General features: G+C 54.2%; 2 protein-coding genes across 3 annotated transcripts in view; one reads left to right on the plus strand and one right to left on the minus strand.

Moving 5' to 3' along the window:
* Nucleotides 1–25136, minus strand: part of CDH23 (cadherin related 23) — a 202604-nt gene that overhangs the window by 7016 nt on the left and 170452 nt on the right. The window contains exons 36-51 of the mRNA XM_086467128.1: nucleotides 10733–10954; nucleotides 10531–10650; nucleotides 8142–8322; nucleotides 7096–7229; nucleotides 6687–6896; nucleotides 6391–6498; nucleotides 5803–5905; nucleotides 4812–4937; nucleotides 4521–4724; nucleotides 3829–4287; nucleotides 2847–2963; nucleotides 2039–2263; nucleotides 1786–1955; nucleotides 1374–1511; nucleotides 1081–1200; nucleotides 459–636 (exon numbers count right to left, since the gene is read on the minus strand). Of these exons, the coding sequence (XP_086323254.1) occupies nucleotides 459–636; nucleotides 1081–1200; nucleotides 1374–1511; nucleotides 1786–1955; nucleotides 2039–2263; nucleotides 2847–2963; nucleotides 3829–4287; nucleotides 4521–4724; nucleotides 4812–4937; nucleotides 5803–5905; nucleotides 6391–6498; nucleotides 6687–6896; nucleotides 7096–7229; nucleotides 8142–8322; nucleotides 10531–10650; nucleotides 10733–10954 (2815 nt within the window). The remainder of the gene's footprint in view (nucleotides 1–458; nucleotides 637–1080; nucleotides 1201–1373; nucleotides 1512–1785; nucleotides 1956–2038; nucleotides 2264–2846; nucleotides 2964–3828; nucleotides 4288–4520; nucleotides 4725–4811; nucleotides 4938–5802; nucleotides 5906–6390; nucleotides 6499–6686; nucleotides 6897–7095; nucleotides 7230–8141; nucleotides 8323–10530; nucleotides 10651–10732; nucleotides 10955–25136) is intronic.
* VSIR (V-set immunoregulatory receptor) lies at nucleotides 12700–23680 on the plus strand. 2 transcript variants are annotated; one of them, XM_009954358.2, is made up of 7 exons: nucleotides 12700–12799; nucleotides 17667–18122; nucleotides 18875–18922; nucleotides 20302–20409; nucleotides 21984–22011; nucleotides 22489–22676; nucleotides 22938–23680. In XM_009954358.2, the coding sequence occupies exons 1-7, from the start codon at nucleotides 12736–12738 to the stop codon at nucleotides 22973–22975; spliced, it is 930 nt and encodes a 309-aa protein (XP_009952660.1). In that variant the 5' UTR covers nucleotides 12700–12735; the 3' UTR covers nucleotides 22976–23680. The 2 variants fall into 2 exon arrangements, with proteins under 2 accessions (XP_009952660.1, XP_086322980.1); XM_086466854.1 differs by having other exon boundaries at nucleotides 22492–22676.

Here is a 25136-nt window from a genome sequence, read left to right on the forward strand (position 1 = left end):
TGCCATTCCCCTCTACATTTGTGCTGGCTTTTGCCTGTTCCCATCACTCCTTGGTGTGCATTGTTATACTGGATTTTAGGCACTATCACTATCCACCCACAACCTCCTAACCCTTCTTAGCTTTCCTCTAAAGCATGCAGTGAGTTGCTCCAAGACACACTGGTGTACATAGAACGTCCTGATGGGGTGGGGGAGAGAAGGGGACAAGCCAAGGCTAGGCTGCAGGCAAAGCCATAATGTGCCATGCCATGAGGAACAGGGAACTGGAGCAATATCGAAAGCTCCACGCTTTCAGTATTATAGGTCCTGGGGCACGTGCACAACCTTGCTCCTAACCAGCCGCAGGACAGGGGATGTAGGCTAGGCTCCTACATCTCTTCCAATTGCTTCTCATCATAACCTTTCTCCCTGGGGAGGACGCCCCCCCCCGCCCCTCCTCCCGCCCCCCCGGCACCCACCTGCTCCAGGGCCCTCGATGCTGTAGGTCACCACGCCATTATCCCCTTCATCCAGGTCAGTGCTGGTCATGGTGATCACTGATGTCCCTGACGGCTCATTTTCATAGACGCTGGTGCTGAACTGGCTTTTGCTGAACTGGGGCCTGAAGTCGTTGATGTCCAGGACTGTGATCAGCACCTTCGACAAAGCACAGCCGGCTGGGCGACGTGATGGTGGAAAAGGTCAGGGAGCCTACAGGGGCCATACCCCTGCCGTGACCCGTGACTCCACTGCCAGAGCGCAGTGCCCTTCCTGCTATTCGTTTAGCTCTGCTAGCTGAATTCCTGCCTCCAACAATGGGGACTGTTGTGGCTGGGGCCCCCATTCACGCTGGAGCTCTTGCACACAATAGTGTCACCCTCCCCTGCCCCTCCTGCTCTGTTCCCTTCTGCCAACGTGCTGTCCCCACGGCGCAAAGGCCCCTGCACCATCCACCCCACAGCCCCCAGGGTCATCTGCTCTTCCTTCTGCCTAGTTCCTCCCTGAGCCACTAGCAAGCCTGTTGGGGAGGAAAGCCTGAGGTTTAACACCTTCTTACTGTTGACCACCACACAAGGGGTTGTAGGAGGAGGAGAGCCCTACTTGCACAGAGTTTTCCCGACGGTTACTGGAGATGTCCCCAGGGTTGTCCCTGGCCACAGCTGTCAGTGTGTAGTGATCCTTCTTCTCCCGGTCCAGGGCTGACAGGATGTAGATGTCACCCTGCAGCACACAGAGACCTTCAGGTGGACCTCATTTGGCAGAGCTGGTACTCAAGAAGGGGCAAAAGGTGAGGTGTGGGACCAAGGCATATCATGGGACCAAGGCATACCATGGGACCATCTCAGCCTCCCCTCCCTTTCCCCACTTTGTTCCAGCCTTGGTTGACTCCTTACCGTGTTGGGATTTATCCCAAACTTGCCCTCTCCATCCCCTAGGCTGTACTGGATGAGAGCAAAACGCCCAGAATCTGCATCCGTGGCCTTGACCCTCAGGATGACCGTACCCAATGGCACGTCCTCAAAGACAGCTTTCTGCAAGCAAAGACAGCAGGCAGGACTGGTTTCACCATTTGCTGTTTTAGCGGGCAGTAACCAAGGGCACAGGGTGGCACCCAGGGGTGGGCATAGCCGGATCCAGAACAAGATGTTCACACAGAGTACGTTGGTGGATTGACCATCTTCTTCATATGGTTCAAGCATAGAGGGAAGAGAAGGTGTCCCTGGAGAACCCCCAGCTCTGTGCTCATCCTCACCAGGCTGGCACTGCCCAGCCCCATATGGGCTTGAACAGGGGAGTCCAGCTCACCTGGTAGGATGGTTGGCTGAAAATGGGATTGTTGTCATTGATGTCCACTATCTGGAGGTACACCGGGATCTCAGCAGATCTGCGGGGAGAGCCGTTGTCAGAAGCTCGGACAGTGAAGTTCAGCCACTGCACCTCCTCGTAGTCCACCGTCCTGTTGGCCACGACCTTCCCTAGAGCATGGCAGACCCTGAAATGAGAGACCTGCCCCAGGCCACCGACCTGCCCCAGACTCCCACGTCCCCAGGCCACCAACCTGCTGACTGATCTTCGAGGCAGGCGTAGCCTTCTGGGGAGAGGTTCAGCAGCTCATAGGTGATCAGCCCATTGACACCTTTGTCCGGGTCCACTGCTGAGATGGAGATGAGTGTGGTGCCCTGTGTGGCTCCCTCCAGGATCCTCTCGGTGAAATAGGTGACGCCAAAGGGTCGGAAACGGGGTGTGTTGTCATTGACGTCCAAGACATTGACTGTCAGCTTGGCTGTGGCCATGGTGAAGACCACAGGGGAAGAGAGGAGGAAGAGGACAAGTGAGAAAGAGATGGGAGGAAGGATGGCAGAAAGGAGGGTTGTAAAGATACAATCATGAAACTCCAGGAAAGCCAACTAAATGGAGTTGGTTCATCAAGAAAAATGGCAATATTCTGCAAAGCCATTATGCCCTGAGCTGGCTGTGGGACAGTCTCACCTACTTCAGACCTACTCCTGATCTGTGTGTGCCTTCTCGCACATGGGCCTGCATTTACCAGGAGCAGGGTGGCAAGACATGATGGCGATGGTAACGAAGAAATGAGTGTCTCCCATGGTACAGTTATAGGCACATGGTCCTCTCCATCCCCAGTGGAGCCCTGGAATGTCTGGACCATTTGCTAAAGGAGGGCTCAGAGGTGAATCTGAACCTGATGGGAGCTGGTCCAGGACTGCTAACCAGTAGGTGTGGATGGAGAGGGAGGCGGGAGAGCTGCCAGCTACCCAGAAGCTGTGCTGGTGCCTAGGAAAGGCTGTGCCAGCCCCTGGTAGCTGCCAGCCCTGGCCCTGTGCTCCCTGGGTAGAGCCCACTCTTACCGTTGGGCACGCTGACTGAGTGGTCAATGACTTCGCTGGCATTGTCGTGGACGGAGATGGTGACCTCGTAGGTGGCCACCAGTTCCCGGTTGAGGGGAGTTTTGATCTTCACAGCTCCTGGGAACGCCAAAAGGATGGGAGTCACAGGCTATGCCTGCACCCCACCACCGAGGACCCTCAGCAGACCAGTCTGTACCAGCTGACTGCTGCACCCGCTGTTGCACTTGATCTCCTGCCTCTCCCCAAAGGCTAAACAGGGAAAACACTCAATAGCTACAGCTTCTCTCACTCTGCTCTCCATCTCCTGCCTTCCTGCTTGCTCTGCCCTGCTAAAAGGTTCTCATGCTGTCTCAGCCAGGGTAAGGGTTTGGGATGCGCAGATGAGAGGGGTTTGGGAGCAACTGCTGCTGCTCCCCTGCATGACCCCATCAACCTTAGCTCAGTATCTGGGCATCTTTAAGAGTCCTGTCCAGTATCCTTTCCAACAAGGGCATTTTTCTTTCCCAGATCAGCTCTGTGCTTCCAAAACAGATGCAGGGAGCTCCTGGCCCCCCTCCCCCAAGGGCAGAGCCCATCACCTACCCCAGACTCCCCTCCCACTCCCCACAGTGAGGGTGCCCATGTTCGGTCTGCCAAGGCTGAGCAGCCCCCAGCCCCCAGCGAGGCCACCTGCAATGGAGATGGGTGAGATGGAGGGAGGTGACGGATGGCGTGGAGAGAGAAATGAGCACAGACACAGAGACAAACCTGGCAGGCTGAGAGCCGGAAAGGAAAGGAAAGAAAAGGGTTAGTTAAGTCGGTCGGCCAGGGGAGAGAGGACAGGGGAGGGTCAGATGGGGCAGCCAGAGGAGGAGAGCGGGGAGGCAGGAAGGGAGCATCATCTCCTAGTGCCTTGGACACCTACCTCCAGGCAGAGAAGAAGTAGAAGCAGAAGAGAGTAGAAGGATCTGCGCCACCTGCACAGCCCTTCCCACTCTCCTACCTGTCCTAAAATCCACTGCGAACACTCCTTGCTGGTCAGACACCAGCGCGTCTGTGTCATCACGGGCCACGATCTCCAGCAGGTAGTATTCCAGGCGAGGGTGGAGGTCTCGGTCGATGGCGGTCACCTTGGCCACCACAGTGCCAGGGGCAGCCGACTCAGGGATGCTGACTGTCTGGATGGGGTTGATGAACTCGGGCCGGCAGTCGTTGACATCATTGATGAAGAGGCTGACGGTGGCGGTGCCTGAGAGTGCTGGTGTGCCCTGGTCCACGGCCACCACCGTCAGCCAGTAGGCATCCCGCTCCTCCCGGTCAATGCTGATGTTGGCCACACGGATCACCCCTGTGGTGGCATCAATCAGGAACCTGTCCTGGCCACCACCCTCAATCCGGTAATCCAGCTGCTGGTTGAGGCCACTGTCAGCATCTGTGGCCATCACCTGGAGGACGGAGAAGCCTGGAAAGGCAGGGACACAGCCCTCACAAGAGAGGGTTGGAGGGCAGCAGCAACACATCCCCGGTCCCAAGGCAAATACTGTCAAGCAACATGGGCAGTCCCAATTCCTAAATTTTCCCTTCAACCCCATCCTGACCAGCTCTGACACTGGAAGCTGGCTCTTCACAGTCCCAGGGGGACACCCAGGTCTCCCCATCACCCACCCTCACATCTAGTCCCAGCCCTCTCCTGACCTGGGGGGCTGTTTTCCTGCAGCCACACTGTGACGGAGGCCGGCTGGAAGATGGGGTGGTTGTCATTGTCATCCAGGATGGTCACTGCCAGGCTGGTGGTGCTGTTCAGACCCCCCACGTCATGAGCCACCAACGTGAACTCCAGGTGAGGGTTCAGCAAAGCCTCTCGGTCTATCACGCCACCGGGCTTCACTGAAACGACACCTGGAGAAGAGGAAAAGCCCGGTGATAAGACCCCATGGCTGCCTGGTGGCCACGGGCTGGGGACAGGGACCTGCTGAGCCACCCCACCTGTTCTGTTGTCGATAACAAAGGGGTCCAGGGATGCCTCCAGGAGCTGGTAGGTCACCACAGCGTTGCTGCCCTCGTCACCATCCAGAGCTAGGATGGGTCCATTGAGCACCGTGATCAGAGTCCCTGGATGGGATGATGAGGGTTAGAGAGCATGGCAGACCCCTGCAGAGCCCCCCATCCCCCTCCCGCCCTGGTGACGCATGAGTGATAGCAATGATTGGATGGAGGAGGTGACAGAGTGGGGTCTCGCGGGGCACGAGGCAGCGGGGGGGGGTGGCTGCTGCAGCCTTGCAGACCGACTTGTGAGGTCAGGTGAGGCGGTGGGACGTCCGACTAAAAACAAACAGACAGACACATCCGTCAGTCAGGCAGCACCAGTACCCTGCCGCTGAGGCATCACCTGGAGGCACCCAAACCCTTCGCCTTGGATGTCCCTTGCTGGTGGGACAAAGAGGTACCTGAGGTCTTGGAGCAGGGAGCAATTTGAATGATAGGAAGGAAAAAAAAAATAATTTCTAGATCTTTGGCTGGGAAATGTCTACCTGGACAGGCTGGACTGTTTTATCTCTAACTCCTGGAGTGAGGCGACTCCAGGTGCTGGTGATGGAGAGATGGCGCCCCATCCCCTACAGGGACCAGGCAGGTTGGTGACCTCAAGGCTGACCCCAGGGCTTGGCTCTGACCATGGGCACCTCTGCAGCTGAGCAATTCCCAAATGTGGCTGATTTCTCACAGAGTTGTGCCTGACCTGTGCAGGAAGGGTTTGCACCAGACCAAAGCTACAGTCTACTCGAGGCTGACCTCCCTGGGTGGTTGGCAGGAGCCCCTCATACTTAGCATCCCCATCCCGCTGACCAGTGTTGTGTTGCATCCCAGCCTTTCCCTGCTCAGCGTTGTGTCTCCTCCATGACAGCTAGGAGACACCTCCCCTCACCTGGCCCCAAAGGGAGTGTCCAGGAGCCATGTAAGGGACTAAAGAGAGACCTACCTGGGGGTGAGTTCTCCATCACCTCAGCCTGGTAGGAGCTCTGCGTGAAGAGAGGGTGGTTGTCATTCTCATCCGCTATGGAAATGACCAGTAGGTCAAAATCCTAAAGAAAGACAGAGACAAGAGGGCGATGACTGCATCGTCCTTTCCTTAAGACCTCCCACCTCTCCCACCTCCAGCTTGGTGCTGGTCAAAGCTGGAGCTCTGTGCGACCACGGTGCTGTGCTCCCTGAACCAGCCTGTACCCTGATGTATGGGACATCTTGGCAGGGCCAAAGGATGCTCTGCTGTCTTTGTGGTTGTCCAGCTCTCCAGCCCAAATTTGTCCCACCTTCTGTAATGTCTACTGCTGTTGCATGGAGTCAACATGCAATTCTGGATTTGCCCTAAATCATACTGGTCCTGTTCTGTGGTGGGAAGGGGGTTGCAGCAACCTCCTTGTGGCCCCTGGATACTTTTGGGGGACGAGGTTGCTATTGGAAATGCTGTGGGTAAACGCACCACCTGGTTTTGGACACGGCAGCAACCCCTTCTCCCACCTGCCCTGCCGCCTGCATTGCTGGATGCTCCAGCAGTGTCCATAATTACCCGCCTGGCATTGCGTATGTTCTCAGGGTTGTCCTTCACTGTGATGGTCAGCCTGTACTCTGCCACTCGCTCCCTGTCCAGTGGGCGGTTTACGTAGATGACACCGCTCTACCAAGAAAAAAAGGGAGGAAATACGTACAAGGGACATGAGGAGCGTTTCCCCTGGGGCATCTGCTGCCAGGGCAAGGATGCCAGATGGCACCCACGGGTGCCCAGGGAAGCCAGGACTCTGGGGTCAGGGGTGCACACCCTCCACATCCTGGCATCCCACCCCATCCCACCCCCCGGGGGCGTACGGTACTGTTGATGTAGAAGGCATTCTCCATGTTGCCCGCCGTTATGTCGAAGGTCAGGAGGGCATTTGGCCCCTTGTCTGCATCCCGGGCAAGGACACGGGTGACGAAGCTGGAGACAGGGGTGTTCTCACTGAGGGTGAGGTTCATTGGGAGGTTGAGGAGCGCGGGGTCATTGTCGTTGATGTCCAGCACATGGATGCCCACCAGGATCTGCCAGGGAGAGGAGTGCAGACATGTGGCACCTATTTCCATCCCTCCCATCCTTCCCCACTCAGCCAACTACAGTCTGGGGGAGGAAAGCCTCAGGGACAAGGGGAGGAGGAGAATGAAGGCAAAGGAAACCCCGAGGAAGGAGTTGGGGACGGGGGATGGCACCCTGTAGCCCCCCATGTTACCCTGGGGGACTCACTGTGGAGCTGAGGGGGGGCACCCCCCGGTCCCGGGCAGCAATGGTGAGGTTGTAGAAGGCGATGTTCTCACGATCCAGCTCAGCATCTTTCCGCACCCGCAGCTCCCCTTCCACTGGGGAGATCACAAACTCTCCTGCCAGAGACAGCGGGGTCCTGGCTCGTGCTGTGCTGCTGCGAATGGCCTGGCTCCCAAGGGGAATGGCTTGTTTTGGAGCCGGGGGACAGAACCATGGTGGATTTGGGGACAACACCATGCCCCATTACTGCAGATATGGGGGGACAGTGGCAGACAGGTACCAGCAGGAGCAGGGGATGGGTTGAATGGCCAAATAAGAGATGCTGGTGCCTTTTGACTGTGCCTTTCTGAAGAAGTCAACAGCCCTTCAAGAACCTGTTTATGCCCTGTGGTGGCCAGAGCAGGGTGGACTACATGGCATGGACCCTGCCCCGAGCCGAGGAGCTGTGTCCTGGTTGTTCTGGAAAAGCTTTGCAGCAGGGTCAGCTGGGAGATGGGACTGGGCTCTGCCTTCCAGATACCCTGGGCTAAGGTCAGCAGCCATTCACAGAGGGACAGCCCTATGTCCCCATGGTTCGGGTTGTCCACAGCTCCTCTGCCACCTGCTCTGGGGTGCTGGTGGAGCTGGAGCTACAGATTCACCATGGGTTGCAGAACAACTCAGTCCCCAAAAGCCCTGCAAACCCCATGGGCATGAGGGGATGGAGCTGTGCGCTTGCGGCTCTGGGTTTCTCTTTCCGCGGTCTGATTTTTTGCCTTTTTTATTTTGACTTTTTTATTTTTTTGCTTTTATTGTTTAGCAGATTTCCCCCCTCTCTTGCACAAGCCCCGGCCATCCCCTGGCTGGCCACGAACAGGTTAAGTTTCCTGTTGCTTAAAACAGGATTTCCTGGTGTCGAAAGGCTGAATTCGCAGAAGTGCTGGGAGGGAGGACGGCTTTTCTGAAACACTTCCGCCCAAGCTCCTGCAAGCCAGATTCCTCCATAGGACAGCCAGAAGGAGAAGTGATGCCCCCATGTCCCTGCTCACCAAGGGGGTCCCCAGCAATGATGCTGTACTCCACTTGCCCACTGGGTCCCGAGTCGCCATCGTGGGCCAGGAATGTCCAGATGCGTGGGCCAGGCTGCCCTTCTGTGACATCGAAGGGACCCTCGTACGGCCGCAGGAAAGTGGGTTGGTTGTCATTGATGTCATTGAGGTTCACCAGCACCTGTGGTCAGGGAGAGAGGGTGGAGGGCAGTGAGAGGAGAGGGACAGAAGGGGAGACCAGCCCGCTGGACATGAGCATGGGAAGCCATGGACAAGTGTCACTGCAAAATCTCTCCCATATTTCTGGCTCATTGAACATCCCCCTCACAGTTCAGAGACTCAAACTCAGTTGTTCCTGATCATGCCCACCCTACAGTGACACTATGAAACTCCAGCTGCACAAAGGTGGGGCTCTTCTTAACCACTGGGCCACATACCATGATGGAGAAGTCAACACAAAAGCCAAATGTTCTCCACATTCACAACCTGAAACCCAAGCTGGATAGACAAAAGCCATGAGTTCGGAGAGACCCGATCTCTGCAGCCAGCTGCACACTGGCTCACTCCTTTTCTTCCACCAAGGGCTTTGTTCCTAATGCTGAGTAAACTTTAAAAAATTTGCAGCTTGCATCCTTATTCCAACACAAAACACCACCAGCACTGTGGACATGTTTCCCCTCTTAGCATCCCTTCCCATGACACACTTAGCTGGCTAGAAATCAATCCTACAGATCTCAAAAGGGGAAAGCATCAACAGTTTTAGGACAGAGTAGACCATGGGGCTGCTGGTGAAGCTGGGGATCCAACAAACTCGAATCTTGCTTTTTAACTGAGTCACACTACATAAAAGACATTTATATAGCTTTATACTATTACTATATTGCAAAGAGGGTTATCCCTTTGCTAGGCTTCAGGGAACTTTCACAGCAGAGAAACTCTGCCTGAGGAAGAGTTTCTCCAGTGACTAATAAAAGGTCAAGATTTGGTGGTACAGGTGGTTACAAGAAAGATACTGAAAATGAGGAGCTTTCCAACCTCCTGGGTTAAAGGACAGTAAAATCCATCCAATGGGCATTTGTTACTGGCTAAATCTAATCTTTACAGGACAGTGTATCTGAGTCTCCGCTCCGTTTCCTAGCAGTGGAAAAAACAAACACTGTCATGCCTTATCAGGATGATGGATTTCCCATCACTCGGGATCTTAAATAATCACTAAATCTCCTCCTAAAAAGCTATGTTTTCATACAGTGCTGGCACAAACTCCCTGAGCTGTGTAGGAAGGGTGTTTCCTATCCCTGCTAGCTTTGGTACTTGTTGCTGAAGGGGTTTCCAAGTTTGTGTCTCTGCTTGGGCCAAGAGCAAGGAAAGCTCTGCCTTTGCCTGCAGCACGCCTGCAGATGCTGGCTTCCCTGCTGGCAGTTAAACCCCAGGTCTTGAGGTTTCCGCTGCAGTTTTCCTGGCCCAGTATCTCCAGCAGTATCAGATGCACACAGCTGAAGGCTTCTTGTCTGCCCAAGCGTGGAGCACAGCACTGCCAGGCTTGCAGGGACAGATTTTATCCATGGAAATCTCCCACACTGTTATTTCCCCTTCAGTTTCTCAGTTTTATTTGCATACAAGGACTTAGCTTATTTTGTGGGTCTACAAAACACTTAGCTTGATATCTGGGTGAAGCATAATGGTCCATGACAGGGAGCCAAGGTAGAAGATCTAACTGATCCCTTCAACCTGCAGACCCCAAAATCAAGCTGGGCATGGACAATGTCTGATGTACATCCTGTCAAATTTTGGTTTCAGTCACAAAAATAATCAGTGTATTCAATTTGTGCAAAACATTTGTTCTTCTTGCCTGAAGGGACAGTAGATGGTAAAGCATTGCTAAAGCATTAATTTCTGCTTCATCTTTACCTTCTCAGATTATTTATCTGCTTTTTAAATTCCTTTTTCATTCCTTGTATGGAGGTTATTTAAAGCCTTTAGCCATTTTTGTTGCTTCTCTCTGTAGCTATTCCATTTCTCCTGGATCACGGTGACCTGAACTTAGTGCACTGCTCAAAGTGAGGGGAGGGCAGACTAGCAGCTCCAAGAAGAACCAAGGGAACCTCTAAAGACAATATAATGCAACTTAAAAGTAATTCCGTTAATTTCTTCTGTTTGTGACCTTGCAGGACCAAGTAATTGGGCTAATTAACCCACAAGTATCCCTTGCCCATGTCCCTGTTTTGCAATCCCCATGAGGGAGCAGTGCGACAGCACCTGGGTAAACTGGCCACAGCTGGGAAAAGCGACTGGTAACCACTGGGAAGGAGATGTGAAACTGCTGGCCTGAGGGGGAACTCCTTGACCCTGAAAAGGCCACAGTGCTGCAACCCCGTTGGCAGCTCCCTACCGTGGCGGTTGATGTCAGCCGGCGTGAGACAATGGGGCACTGGTCAGTTGCGGTGATGATCAAGGTGTAGCGCCCGTGGCTGATTTCATAGTCCAGCTCTTTCACTGTGCAGATCTGTCCCTGCAAGGCGACGGGAGAGTGGCTCTGAGTGAAGGGAGTGGGACAGGGACATGTCTGTGATGGGGCTGGCATCCTTACTGACCGTGGAGCTGTCGATGTGGAAGGTACCCAAGATATTTCCTTCAGTGATGGTGTACACAACCGTGCTGTTGGGTCCCTCGTCCCGGTCCTGGGCCTGGACAGTGACGAGGGTGGCGTTGAGTGTGGCAGGACCTTCATCAAGGGTCACCTCATACAGCTGCTGCTGGAAAGTGGGAGCATTGTCATTCTCATCCAGGATGGTGACGTACACTGTGGTGGTGGCCTGTGGGACATGGGGACATCGTGTTAAGCACCATAGAGGGATCAGCTCTGCAGCTGCTGGAGCTGGCTGGGGAAGGCTGGAGCTGTCAAGGTCAATGACCAACATGGGCTCAACCCTGCCAAGAGACACGAACAGGATGCAAGGCTCAAAATTAAATGAGCCGTGGCTGCAGATGCAGCTCCAGGTAACTGTTGGGTACACAGCCAAATGCACAGAGATTAAATTGCACCCTTGTTCCGAAGCAAAGCATGTCTTTGTGGGATCCCTCTCCTTTTCACTCAGTTTTTACCATTGCTGTTAACACCAGGGAGCAGCCCATGGCAGAGGTAAAGCCAGAGGCTGAACCCCATCGTGCTTCGCTGCCTTTGGAGGAGGCATGTGTGATTCCTCACCTTGCCATTGGGAACACCTTGTGGCAATGTGGTAGGATGGAAAATACCCAGAGATGATGCTGCCGTGGCTCAGGGGAGAAACAAACATGAGCATCTCAGAGAACTGGATTGACTTCCTGCAGGTCCCATCATCTGCTGACCACAATTTCACCGCCCGTCAGGTTCAGCCTGTCCTAACCCTCTTCCAGCTGTATCTGGCCCTGCACAGGCACTTGGATATCCTTACTGAAGGCTGTCTTCTGGGTGTGCCACCATGGGGGGGCACCCTGGGGACAGGGAGGTGACAAGAGTATACCACCCTGCCTAAGGGTTCAGCTCAGAGGTGGGGTCTCGGGGTGATAAACCATTGTCTTCAAGTCTCTGGACTTTGTGCCTATACCTTCTTCCAGCAACAAATTTCTTCTGGCCAGACAAGGGTTACATTTTTTATGAGAGCATAACAAAGTGTTTGCTGTAAAACCCACAAAGCCACATGGTAATTAGCTACTTTTCTGTTTCACTGCATGTTCCAAATTCAGAACAGGTTAGCAGCAAAGTTTCCTGTGGTTTGTAAATCTCCATATGTCTCCAGGCTTCATTTTCCGGGGAATACCGTTTTGAAACGAGGCGGCCCTCAGCTGCCGCTGGAAAACTTGTTGATGCCTTTTGAATTCAAAGTGAAACTCCAGGAGTGACCTGAGGCAGCCCATGGTGCTGCTTTGCTATTCAAGGGCAGAGTAAAGGCTTCCCCCTGTGTAAACGAGCTGCAGGAGGGGGATGTTTTGCTCCCATTTTTTGGGGGAAAGCTCCGTTCCCTTCCTTGAGCTGGCACTGCTTTGATTTACCCTTCCCTGTGCCTGCCTCCCATTCATCCCAGGAGGGTTTCTGCCTGCCTGATTCTCAGAAATACACAAGAATTACAAGAAAGTGCATTTTAATCAAGCAAGCTGGAGACTGGCCCCAAGGGATTGGCTCCTGTTGGGGAATGGATGGAGACAGCACGCAGCCCCTCATGGCTGAGCACCCACATGTTCCCCAGCATGGTGAGCATCCTCCTCAGTTACCTGTGCACCCCAAAAACTCACACAGGGGGACCAGCTTGCTCTAAGCTACTCCCTGCGGTGCTCTAAGGGAAAAAAACCCAGCACATGCACCTACTGCTGCGCTTATGGGTGGAGACTGAAGTGTCACCCATCCGTGGGGTGCTCAGTTGGGGTGCTGCTGCTCCCCCCGGCTGCCTGCAGTTCCCTGCTGCATCTCACCTCCTGGGGGTGCTCACAGTTTTCTCCATTGCTGCGCATAATATCTCAATGAAATTTCCTGTGTGTGCGAGTCCGGCTGGCGCTGCGGGGCTGCTCAGTGTGCGGGTGGCTCTCCCGAGGTGAGCTCCTCCTCGCCACCCCAGCTGCCATGGAGGCGACGTCCCCCCGGCCTGGGCTGCTGCTGGTCATGCTCTGCCTACTCGCTTCCCACGGTAAGCTCCAGCTTGCTTTCCTCTCCTCCCCGCCCAGGGAAACTCTCCTCGCTGGGGCACCGCGTTCACTTGGCCAGGGCTGTGCCTCAGCATGAAGAATTTGGGGCATTTGGGGGGTTACTTACTTTCTCACACTTTCTCACACTGTGATTTCAGAGTTAGGGAATCAAATCAGCGTTTCACGTGACGGTGTTTGTGTCAGGGGGAAGGGGCCATGGAGGAGCTGCCGTTTTAAAACTCAAGATTGAATCTTTTCCTTCTTCCTTTGCTTTGATCTAACATGCGTGGAAGGAAAGCAGACAACCCCTGTCCCTGCCAGCCCTGCGCTGGGGACCCCAGGCTGGAAAAGCCACCCTGTTCCCCACAGCACTTAGCCCTGGCACTGCGGATGTCCCCAGCCGTGCTGCGGTGAAAGGAGCCTTCCATCAGCCCTGGGGGAGTGGAAAGAGGGTTTGTGCAGGCAGGGCTGAGGTGCCCTCTCTAAGGATGCTCCACTCTGCTGTAATTTCTGGGATGAGCTGGGCAACTTCTCTGGGTGGGCAGCCATCTGGGCCAGGACCACTGCGTGCGGCCACTGAGTTTCCCTTCCCCTGAGTGAGAGCTTTCCAGCGCTGGAAGCTCGCTGGCTGCTCACCAGCACAGTAGGGGGAAGCTCGGGGGGGGGGGGGGGGGGGGGGAGCTGCTTCACGCCTGAGTGCACTGGCCCTGGCTGGAGGAGCCTGGGGGGCCAAGCAGTGAGACAGGGGCAGTGGCAATTAAAACTGCAGTTTGTGGACAAAGGGTCAGAGAATGAAGCTGGGAAGGACTGTGTTCCTTCCCTGCCCTGTGCAGGCAGAGGATGAGCATCCTATCGGGCTTGGCTTCTCTGTCCTGGGACAGCAAAGTAACCTCCTCCAGGATTTCTGCTGGCCCATGCCCAGGAAGAAATGATGCCCTGCTGCAATGGGGCAGGGGATCCCTTCTCCTCTGTCCTCTGGGACAGCAAGGCTGGTGTAGACTGAAGCGTACTTTGCTTCTCATCTGAGTCTCTTGACATCAGGGAGCGATTCTCAGCATTTCCATGGGGCTTTGGATTTTTTCTTTTATGCACCTGGGGTGCAGGGACTGAACATCAAGCCTTCTCCAATGCAATGAGCTTGGATGCTGATGTTCAACAAGAGCCTGGTGCCAGAGGAACTAAGCTTTGTGCAACCGCTCGTCTGCCAAAACTTTCTGAACCCCTGGCTAATTTTAGCAGGTTTTGATGGAGAAGTAGAGCCCTTGGAGACATCCAGCTCCTATGCAGTTTGGGGATGCTGGCAGCTAGGTGGCTGGGGAAGTGGTTCCTCTCCACCCAAGGGTGGCAGCTGAGCTGGGCTTTCCAAAATTGCATTCCAAGTGCAAACCTAGTGTTGTGATCCTGTCCCCAATCCAGGGTTATGCTGGAAGCGGAGCAAGGCAGGACCCTCCAGTGGGTGCTGCTGTCCCCACAGCCTGGATGATGGGTACCCAGGGAGTGGCCCTGCCGCCGAAAAGCCATTTGGCTCTTTAGAGTGCAGGAGATGAGGGCTGTTACACAGGTGTCTCCGGCATCTTCAGTAAGTTTTTTCTCTCCTTTTTCTTTCCTGCTGTATTTGTGCTGAGGTATGGATGCCCCTGCACATCTCACCTGGCTGGCAACTCTGAAGCATAATGACAGCACAGTTACAAGGGAGCTTGCAGCACTTTCATGTGAGGCTGTTACAAAAGCTACCAGAAGAGCAATTAAAGCTGGGTTCTTTGCTCTGACACGGAGCAGCCACCTTCTCTCTCCAGCAGCCCCTCCTCTGCAGCGGGTGAGCACCTCCAAAGGCTGCAGCTATCCCACTCAGATTTCCCTGGAGTGGAAAGAGGTGGCATGATGTGGAAATCACTTCTGTAAGTCACAGGAGTGTAAATAAAACTTGCCAGAGTGGGGGTCCACAGTTAGGAACAGCAGCCAGAAGAGGCTTTTGGTCACCGACCCAGTATTTGGCATGAAATCCTGTTTTATTTAAGCTGTTGGTCAGGAAAGCAAGACAGGCTCCTTGACACTAGCCTGTTTTTGCTTTTTGTTTTCTCTGAAAGGAGAGCTCCCAGGTTTCAAGTTCAGTGGTGCTGGCAGCAGGGATGTACCGGTGCCGGCAGCAGGGATATACCAGTGCTGCACCAGGCTCTGTGCTGCACAGATGCAACACTGCGGGTCAGAGCCAAAGATATTGAGGTGCCAAAGAGGAAGAGGGGCAATTTTGGCACCTGCTTGAGACCTCCTCTGTCTTTACCAGATGGTTACAGGATGATACCTCTTGCCTCGGACCTCGGTGGGTCCAGGCTTTCTCAATTGGATATGCTCAGAGATGGGCATCTGGCTTTATTTTGGCATTTGCCAGGAGTGCTGACTTCAAAGGGAAAGGTCCATCTGGGATGGGAAGGAGCCAAACCTGGAATCTGGGCATGGAAGAAGCCCACAGAACCTGTGGGGGATTAAGATCCACAAGTTTTAGTGTAAAGACACTGACAGAAGATGTTTCCTGTGGGCACCGTCTGGCATCTAGCATGGCTTTAAAGCCTCATTACGTCTTGGGGAGGGAACAACAACAACCTCCCTGGCACTGCTATGGGGCACTGCCACGTCTTGCCAACTCTCCTCCCAGCTTTCAGTTTTCTTCTCTGCTTGATGGCTTTTGGAAGCCTTCCCCTGCTTGGGAGAAAGAAGGGAAGTTGGTAGTGCTGAAGGCTGAGCACACGTGGTAACCTCTGCCCCTCCCTTTGGCTGGACACTGCTGCCGAAAGCGTGGGCTGTGTTGACTTTCCATCCAGACAGTTCCCATCGAGCTCTGGTAGGTGGAGGCTGGATGGTTTAGTAAGGCAGAGCTTTGCAAACTGTGAAGGGATGAGTGGGACGGCCCCATTTTATTTGAGGGGGTGTGTGTGTGGAAAACAAAGGCTCCCACAGATACATTTGCAAGGTGTTGGAAGCGCGATTTCCTCCAATAGAGCCCCGGCTTCCCTTCCCCTGGCTCCCAGGGGACCCCCGATGTGAATGGGACACTTCCCGTTGTGGCAGGTATCGAATAACACATCTGAGATGCCTTTTGTACTCGGAGTGCTGGCAAGGAGGTGGGGTACCCACTCTGCTGCATGCCAAAACCCAGCCAGCCTGGCCAAGCATCCAGGCTCCAGCAGCACCCGAGGATGAGGAGAAGCCGGGGCTTGAAAACTAGCCCAAATGAGGCAGCGTTGAGCTCAGGCCATGCAAACCTCTGCTCCAGAGCAGCCCCAGGGATGTGCTACTGCATACACCATGGGGAGCAGGCTGAGGCACCTGCAGAAGGCCTGAGCAATTAGCTGGAGAGGTTTGGCAAAGTTCCCCCAGCTCTGTGGGACTCCTTGGCCCTGTGTGCTTCAGACCCAGGCGGTCTGATGGGGCAGATCCCCTCCCCAACTGCCCCCCCCCCTCCCTGAGAAGCACCCTCAGGCAGGCTGCTGGGACTCGGGGTCTTTATGGCTGTTCTTACACCATCATTCTAATAGCCATAAATAACCACGAGGGGTGGAAGGCACAGGGGACATTTTCAGTTTCACTCTCTTAAGCGGAGCTCCGTGCCGGGGCAGTGAGGCAGTGACCCTGCCCGGAGGAAGATGCTCTCCAGGCAGCCCAGTTATGGGGAGCCTCTTGCCTGGCTGGACGGCTTGCAGGCAGCACAACCCGCCTGCAATTGACACCCACTCGATATAGTAAGTGAAAAACCTCAAAGTGAAACACTGGCGGAGCTAATGGCACAACAGGATGTTACCAAAAAAACCCAACCCCCTTGTCCTCATAGCATCTTCTCTGTTGCAAACCAGCCCCAGGAACCTCCTTTCCTCAATAATTTAAACCAAATGAACCCAGAATCTGCATTTTCTTCAGCTTTCAACGGTGACAGTTGCACTTCTGCAAACACAAAGCAGCAGCAGTGCCAAAGCACCAAAGATTCACCCATCTTTGCTCTTTTTTCTCCCCTCATGCACAGCTTCCCTTACCCACCAGTACCCTCCACGAGTGTGCTGGGACAGGACCAGTAACACTGCAGTATGGTCCTCACTCTTGTGCCTCTGCCAGGCCTCCCACCTGTGTTTCACAGCTGGCAGCAGTCAGGGATTTTTTTTCTGAAAATTGTTTTCATTTTCAAGCAGCTCCTTGCAGTCGGTGTTGGCCAGTTCCCCCTTCTCCTCCCCAGCGGCTGAAAAACAAGCAGGGTGGGACTGCTCCCTGCCTGATCTTGGGGGGCACAGCCTCCTCCTAGCTATTTTCTTTTTATTTTTTTTCTCTTTTTTTGCAGCTGGCTCAGCAGCGCTTGTTTCCTCATTCACAAGCCATAACTCACTGCCCCACTTCTCTTGTCGTCCTCTGCATGCTTTGCAGAGGTCTAGTGCCTCACAGCAGCCCCTACACCTCTGCCAGCTCTGCTGGCCTCAGGCAAGCTTCTCCCTGCTGCTATTAAAAGCTGATGCTCAGCTATATTTAAAACATGCCTCTCCTCCAGGGCTTGTTTCTAGAGTGAAGTTGTGCTCCTAGCCCTGCCGGGACATTGCTACAGAGTAAGTGAGGGGCTCACACTGTGCTTCCCATCTCCCTTGGTTTGGGATATGCGGAGCTCATGAGTTTTTCTTGCCCTAAGGGCATGGGTGAAGTCTGTTTTCCCTCTGCCTGCAGGCTGGTGTTGATGCTCTCTGATTGCTCTCTGCAATCCCAGCCATCTGACTGCCAACATCAGTGGTGGGGTTTGCAGCGCTTGTTTGGGGAGGGAGCACCGTTTTGATACCAACTCAGGGTAAGCCCAGGGCTGTAGGGTCTGACTCAGCTGCCCTGCCTTCTCCCCGGCAGGAGGGCCAGCAGCTTTCCTGATCACCACCCCGTACTCGCTCTGTGTCTGCCCTGAGGGCCAGAACGTCACCCTGACCTGCCGGATTAGTGGTTCCCTCGCTGACCGCCATGACCTGCTCTACAAAACCTGGTACTTCAGCAGCAACGGCGACCAGAGCTGCTCCGAGAAGAAGCACATCCGCAATGTCACTGAGAAGGAGCTGCACCACGACCTGGGCAGGCACCATGAGCTGCTGGGCAACAGCACCCAAAAATCCCCCCTCGGGATGCAAGCCAGCCATCACGGGGTGGAGTTTGTCCCCGACCACCATGGTGCCTTTCACATCATGGTGATGAACCTGACGCTGCAGGACAGTGGGAATTATTGCTGCTATGCTGTGGAGGCCAGGAGGGAGCACGGCAAACCCCACACCCTGCAGGTCGCTCATGGCTTCGTGGAGCTGCAGATTCAGCAAGGTGAGGGGGGCAAGGGGAGCCCCTGCCAGCCCCGCATCCATGCCAGGGTGTGACAGGGCAAGACAGCAGATAAGGGCTGATGGGGAATGTGGGGTGCAGCATCAGGGCTGGGGAGGCAGGGAGTGCTGATGCTGAAAGCGCAAGCCATGTTGCTAGAGTCAAAGAGCAGCAGATATTGAAGGTTTGAATTAGGGCCAAAGAGCATTGGAACACTAAAAAAAAAAAAAAAAAAAAAAAAGCAAGAGGCCGCAAAGCAATAAAATCCATGCTACATAGTTTCACTGATCTTCTTCAACCTCTTTCTGAGAGAGAGGAAAACAAACCCCAACATGAAAGGAGCTGGCTGGTGGTGCAAGCCTGAGTGAGGGCTACAGGCATTGCTTAGGATGCAGGGCTTGTAGATAACCTCAGGGCAGCAGCCCAGTGGGATGAGTTGCCCAGGCAGGCACGAGATGGAGGGGAAAGCATCCTGCCCTTGATTTGTAGCCTTAGGATAGATAATTTTCTTTTAGACCAAAAAAAAAAAAAAAAAAAAAAAAGAGCCTGCACAGCCAGGAACGGGCCCTGGCAACACAAGGGAAAAGGGGTCTTGCAGCAGGAATCTCAGTGTAAGCTTCCAAGGATTAAACTCTTGCTTTGGGCCGATTTTCTCAATACTGGTGAGCAAAGGCAAGCACAGCTAACAGGTGTGGGAGCTCTCTGGTACCTGGGTGAAACCCCTGAGATCTAACGTGCTTTTCTCTTCTCCGCAGGCAGAGGAGGGCTTCAAAACTGCACGTTTCATACTGCCACCAGCAAAGGTAAAGGGGAAAAACCCCTCTCTCCACTCACTGTCCTGGCCTGTGTATTTCCCTAGGGATGGCTGCTTGCTAGAAACACGCTGTTTTCCAGATGTAACCTCACGGTTGGGTGTTGGGAGGGTGATTTCCCAGGCTGTCCCCATGGGGTGCGCCTGACAGGTACATCCTCAGTCTGAGGAGAACCTCCTTTGGCTCATCACCTGGACGTGACTGTCCTGAAGCCCATGGAGATCATTCATCCTGTGGTTATAAAGAATCTGAGTCCCCCCAAAACACAGTTGGGGATTTAGTGGCTGCTGCCATGAGCAGATGGAAAGGGACAGAAAGGTAAATAGTTGCAGGAAACTCTTGCAACACGCTGCTGCCACCCCAAGCCCATGCAACCTCGCCCTGAGCGGTGATGCTCTAGCAGGGGAAAACCAAACCTTGCTTGAGCGCTCAGACAACATGAGGCTCCCCCAGCACTGTGTCTAGATGCTGGAGGTGCCCACACTTCACTATGCAGGTGGTTTCTCCGTGGGTCCTCTCTCTGCCCCTGTTTGCTGGCTGCTAAACAGACAGACTTCGCTAAAATTGGTTTGCAGCACAGTTGGGGCCAGCCCAGCCATGGGAAACTGCATCCTATTCCCTGCGAGCAGTGATTTCTGTCTCAAACCCTCAGCGCTGTGACACCCCTGTCCTGCCAGGCAAATAAGAAAAGGGGACAACACCCCCCACCCCCGCCTCCAAACCACACATACCTGGATCGAGAAGTTGCTTCCCTAAGTGGATGCACAGGAGAGGAGGGCTTGAGCTGAACCTGCCCTTGATTTAGGCAGATTTTTGACCCCACCACATGCCATCCCACATGGACCTTGATGGCCACAGATGTGCTCTCAGGCTGTCAGCCTTTCTGGGAAGCCTCCATGGGTAGCATTCTCCAGGGGCACATTTGTTGGCAGAGTCCTTGGGTAATGAGCACTTTTGATGCCCGAACACTTTGAGGCAACCTGATTTTGATGAGCCGGACGTGGGTTGGAGTCAGCATGCTCTGAAATCACTGGGAGCCTTTCTGCTGACTTCAAAGGACTTTATCAGGGCCCTTGCTTCTCTCCTCATATCTAGAAGACCAAAGAAAGACCTTGGGATGTCCTCCAGCAACGAAGGACTTTGGTCAATGTCCTAAACCGATGCCTCAGAGCTTCTCTCCATAACCAGCAATGTGTCCCAGTGCGAATCCTGTTTGGAGTGGGCCACCCATGTATGTGGGAGCCACATTGCATCAGGCACGGGGCAACACTGGTGTTGTTCTGTGCTTCTGCTATGGCTTGAGGAAACTAAGAACACGCAGAGCAAACCCTCCCCTCCACCCGCTCCAGCTCTCCCTTCTTCTGTTGCAGATATCACGGCTGCCGCCCTGGCAACAGGCGCCTGTATCGTGGGCATCCTCTGCCTGCCCCTCATCTTACTCCTGATTTACAAGCAAAGACAAGCAGTCAGCAGCAGACGTATGTACCCTCCCCTTGCCAGCTGCTGGTGGGGACACCCATCTCATCTCCTGGGCTGTGTCAGTATGACCTTTACAGGATGGGATATGTCCCACAGGGGTCAGCTGGTTTGGCTGCCCTGAGTCCCATGGACACCGTGTAATGTGGCCCAAAGACAAGTCCCTGCCAGGTGGCTCCTGCAAAGCTGTCCTGGTAAGGGTTGGCACGCCTGCAGCCTGCCAGCAAGCAGTGTGGGGTAGGAAGGGAACCGGTGATGCCTGCAAGGCACCCCAGGAGCATGCCGGGGACACTGAGACTGCAAAGATGCTGCCAGGCCCCCTCCCCGCTGAGCCCTTTCCTCCCCATCCACTGCGAGAGCTGGCTCTTACTCATTCCTCTCTCTACCCCACAGCTGAAATAGAAGTTTTGCCTTCTAAGTGCTTGAAAAAGCATTATTTGTGCTTTTTCTCCCCTGCTCTTTAAAAAGACCCCTTACATGTCTATGGCAATAGGACTGCAGCAAGCCAGCTCTCCCCGCACTGCCCCAGCTCTAGAAAACCAGTCAGCGCCGAGGTGGAGCCGTTGCCAGCTCCTGCCCATGTCTGGCGCTCAGTGATTTCAGTAATTAAGCAGAAAGGGGCACCACCTTGACCAGCAGAGCCATTTCATCAGGCCTTGGGCAAGCCGGGGGCCCTGTGGTTTCTCTCACCAAGCTCGGTGGGCAGCTGTGCGGCTCTGAGTAAACCCTTTGGAGAAGTGGTTTCTGCAGCAACAGCGGGCACAGTGCCAGCCACGAGAATGGGAACCGCGCTTTTGACATCTGTCCCTGGCCGAAAAGACTAGCCATGTGCCTTCATACACCATTATGCTATGGCTGGGGTGTAATGCCCTGCCCCGTGCTGCAAAGCATCACCTGGATGCTATGTAACCCAAGAGGAAAGGCAAAACCCAGGGGGATTTCCTTCTGGGGAGTCTCGGACCAGGTTAGCTACAGGTTATTTCCACCAAATGCTTTCCATCAGCACAGTCTGGGCCAAAACTCGTGTGTCTTGGCTCAGGATATTCGCCATGCAGTCATCCAGCACATCGGAGTAACATGGGCTATGGGATCTGCTGTGTCTGCAGCAAATGGGGATGAGGAAATAAATAACAGGGTGCTGCCCAGGCAAACACAAGGGCAGCCAAATGCCAGGGCGGCATTTTGCAGAGCCCTGGAAGGATGCCACAGGTGGATGGTGGGTGCATCGAGGCATGAGTGGAGCCAGGCTGCAGCCCAAGAACCTCAGCTGCACTTTACCTCACCCCACGCTGGCAGAAGTGCCTCCTTCCGCCTTCTTCAGAGTCTGTGGTTTCAATCCAGGAGGAGACTGGGTTGGGGAGTGAACAAGGTGCGAGATGGTAGGGATATGGAGAAGGAGGTTTGGGAGCAAAGAAGAGGCTGATGCTAAAGAAGAGAGAGAGGGAGGGAGGAATGCAGATCAAGAGAAGCAATTGGATGTGGATGAGACACCAGAAAACAGTGCTGGCAATGGGTCTTGGTTTGACACTGGGCTTCATGCTGCCAGCACTCACGCCAACCATTTTGTCTTTGGCAGGTGCCCATGAGCTTGTCAGGATGGAGAGGTGAGGAAACCCATGTGCTTCCAGCTCCCCTCAACCTCCTCACACCCTCTCTGCCTGCATCCTCGACCCTGCAAGGGTCTTGTCCTCTCCTCCCCTCCTCTTGAAGCTGGCATGTATCCTCAGCCTGACAGAGCAAAGTGGAAGATGGTGTCACCCATGTCTAGGGTCCTGTCCCTTTCCAGGCAGCCACTGTTTCTCTTCCCTCCCTCTAAGTGGGAAGTACCTCCTTTCTTTTTGCCTATGCCAAGGGTACACATCACCCCATGGCCAAAGAGAGCACAAAACCACGGTGCCTTTCGGCTCAGCTTTCCCCCTGCACTGGGCTTCCCACTTGCTCTCAGCCAAGGTGCCACCACCTGAACCTGCTCCCTGCCCTGCTCGGTTGTTCCCAACACTCAAGCAAAACCTCAGGGATAAAAAAAGCTCCTGAAATAAAAATGCAAATCCCCACCCCTCACACCCTCTCCTCTCCTCCAGCAGCGCCCAGGGCATCGAAAACCCAGTCTTCGAGGCAGTCCCCTCGGCAAGCGCAGAGCTGCGGCCCCGACCCCAGCTCTCCTACATGGCCAGCCGACAGCCCTCCGAATCCGGACGGCACCTGCTTTCTGAGCCCGGCACCCCCCTGTCCCCCCCTGGCCCTGGGGACTGCTTCTTTCCAACGCTGGGTGAGTGACAGGCAATGCTGAGCCCCCATGGGGATCACTGCAGGAAGTGTGGGAAGGAAAGGGAGGTTGAATGGGAAAGGGGTGTGTGTGTAAATATCAGCTGCAAACTTTGCGTTATGTGGGACACCAAATCCCAGGGCTTCAAAGATGGAAAGGACCCAAAACCTCTGTTTTCCATGCAAAAGCAGAGTTTGGCCACTTCCCAGAGCATGTCCTTGCAGCTGCAAGCTGGACTGATACCCCTGATCTGCCCTTTTCCAGATCCTGTTCCTGACTCACCGAATTCCTTGAAAGCCTAAAGACCCCAGAGGAAACCACATCCCCCAGCCTCAGCCAGGAGAGGCCAGGTGGCCTCCATGCCATGCCTGCCCAGCCGAGATCCCTGGGAGGGCAGCATGGCCATGGGCATCAAAGCCTTAAAAGATGAAGCTGAGTGCCAGAGCCCTGCCTTTTCCTTCTGTCCTGGCTCTGCCCTGGGTCTGGAATTGAACCTTTCTTGCCTGGATTTCAGTTTTTAACTACCTATTTCTATGGAGAACAGCACAGCTCTGTACTGCTCATGTTTCATGGACGAGCTGAAAACTTGGGATGCAGGGAAGGAAGGATGACCTGCACCTGCAAACCTCCCTGAGGATTTAACTTATTACCAGGGGTTTAAGCTCTGCAATATCAACCTGTTTCTGCAGCTTTGACTGAACATCCTCTCTGGGAGCAGATGGTAAAGTACTTTATCCACCGTGAAACAAAACAGGGTCATGGGCCAAGCTTGTACTACCTTCTTTGCAAAACAGGAAGGGGAGAGGCTCCCTACCACTAACAGAGCCCTCCTTCCCCACCAGCATTCTGAGACAGCCATGGACTTGCAAGGCTGACGTCTTTTCATCTGGACACATGTCAGGAGGAGCCTTATTTCTGCTGAGATTTTAGCCTTGGCTTGGGATTAGGGGAATTTGTCTTTCTGTTTGTTTTATTATCAGTACTGATTAAAGAAAAAAGGGATGGGTTTTGGTTTTGTTTGGTTTTTTGGTTTGTTGTTTGGTTTGGGTTTTTTTTTAAATGCCCGTAAACGCATTGTACATGCCTGTAAATGTAAACATCTGGAGGGTGTTGGAGGATATTCCCGTGACGTGGCTGAGAGGGCCCACAGAGAGGTGGAGGCATGGGAGCACGCAGCAGGTGGTGGGAAATGCTCCGGCTGACTTCCCCACATCCTCCTGGAATCAGCACGGCCAGAGCAGCTGTCCCTGGAGCCAGTGCCTTCAGCCACACCACAGGACCCTGGGATGCAAGTGCCCTCACAGCCTCCTCTGTCCGAACACAGCACCCAGGCATCACTTATCCAAAAGAAGCCATGGATCAGGCTCCAGCATGACTCAGCCTCCAGTGAAGAGATAAAACTTTGTGGTAGACACTGTTACTGGAAGCATGCATTTGTTTTTTTTTCTCTTGCTTCTGTTTTTGTTGTAAAGTGGGGGAAAAATTGCCACTAGACAAACATAAACATTAGTCATACCAAAACAGTGTCAGACCTGAGCAACAGCCATACCAGGCAGTGTGCCTGGGCAGAGCATCCCCAGCAGCATGCTGAATTTTCATGCCACATGACTGGAAGAAAACAGCGTTTGCCTCTGCAAAGGGCTGGGGACACCCTGGCCCACAGAAGGATTTGATTAATCTGGCATTGGCTTCAGCAAAATCAACTTCAAATGGTCCGGCTGCAGGCAGAGGGATAAAGGAGAAGCCAGCACCAACACCCCCACTGTGGACATAACTTCCTGAGCATGGGACTTGTGCTTTATTGCCACCCATGGCTCAGCGCCTTTCCTGGCTTTGCTGGGGAAGCTTGCCCAGTGCCTCCAGCGCTTCCCTCTCCCTGTCCCAGCAGCTGCAGCCAGAAAGGCATGTGGGGGATTTGCCTGCCTGCAGGTCCTAACCGCTTTGAAACCCTCTCTGAGTCCCTCTGTTTGCTAATGAATGGACTGTTTGATGACAGAACAAAGCTTTGTTGGAAACAGGTTTCTTTCTGTGCTGCAGAAATCCCATTTTTCAGGATGCCCTGTACTGCAGGCAGGTGCAGTGGGCAGGCAGAAGAGTGATGAGTTGAGCAGCCACGTTCTCTGCCAAAGGCACTGCGTGGTATCAGGGACCATTTCCCACCTGGAAAGCTCACCAGAAGGAAAATGAAAGACCTCTGGGGAAAGAGGCGTTGGCTACCCATCCTTCCACATGTGCAGAAGCCTTGGCGTGCTGGGTGCTGGGACCCCACCTTGGCCTCCACCACTAGTGGAGAAGACGGCACAGTGCTGCACCTTCGAACGGGATGCTTATGGCAAAGATGACTCAGCAAGATGCTCATGCCCTCACAGACCTTGCCAGGTCCCACTAGCTCTTGCAAGAGCTGGCTTGGGAATGCACACCAAGCTGGTGCCCTGCTGCTGGCTGTTTTCCACTGCATCAGCA

The sequence above is a fragment of the Leptosomus discolor genome, chromosome 6, assembly GCF_034619465.1.
Source record: "Leptosomus discolor isolate bLepDis1 chromosome 6, bLepDis1.hap2, whole genome shotgun sequence".
In the NCBI taxonomy this organism is placed as follows: Eukaryota; Metazoa; Chordata; class Aves; order Leptosomiformes; family Leptosomidae; genus Leptosomus; species Leptosomus discolor.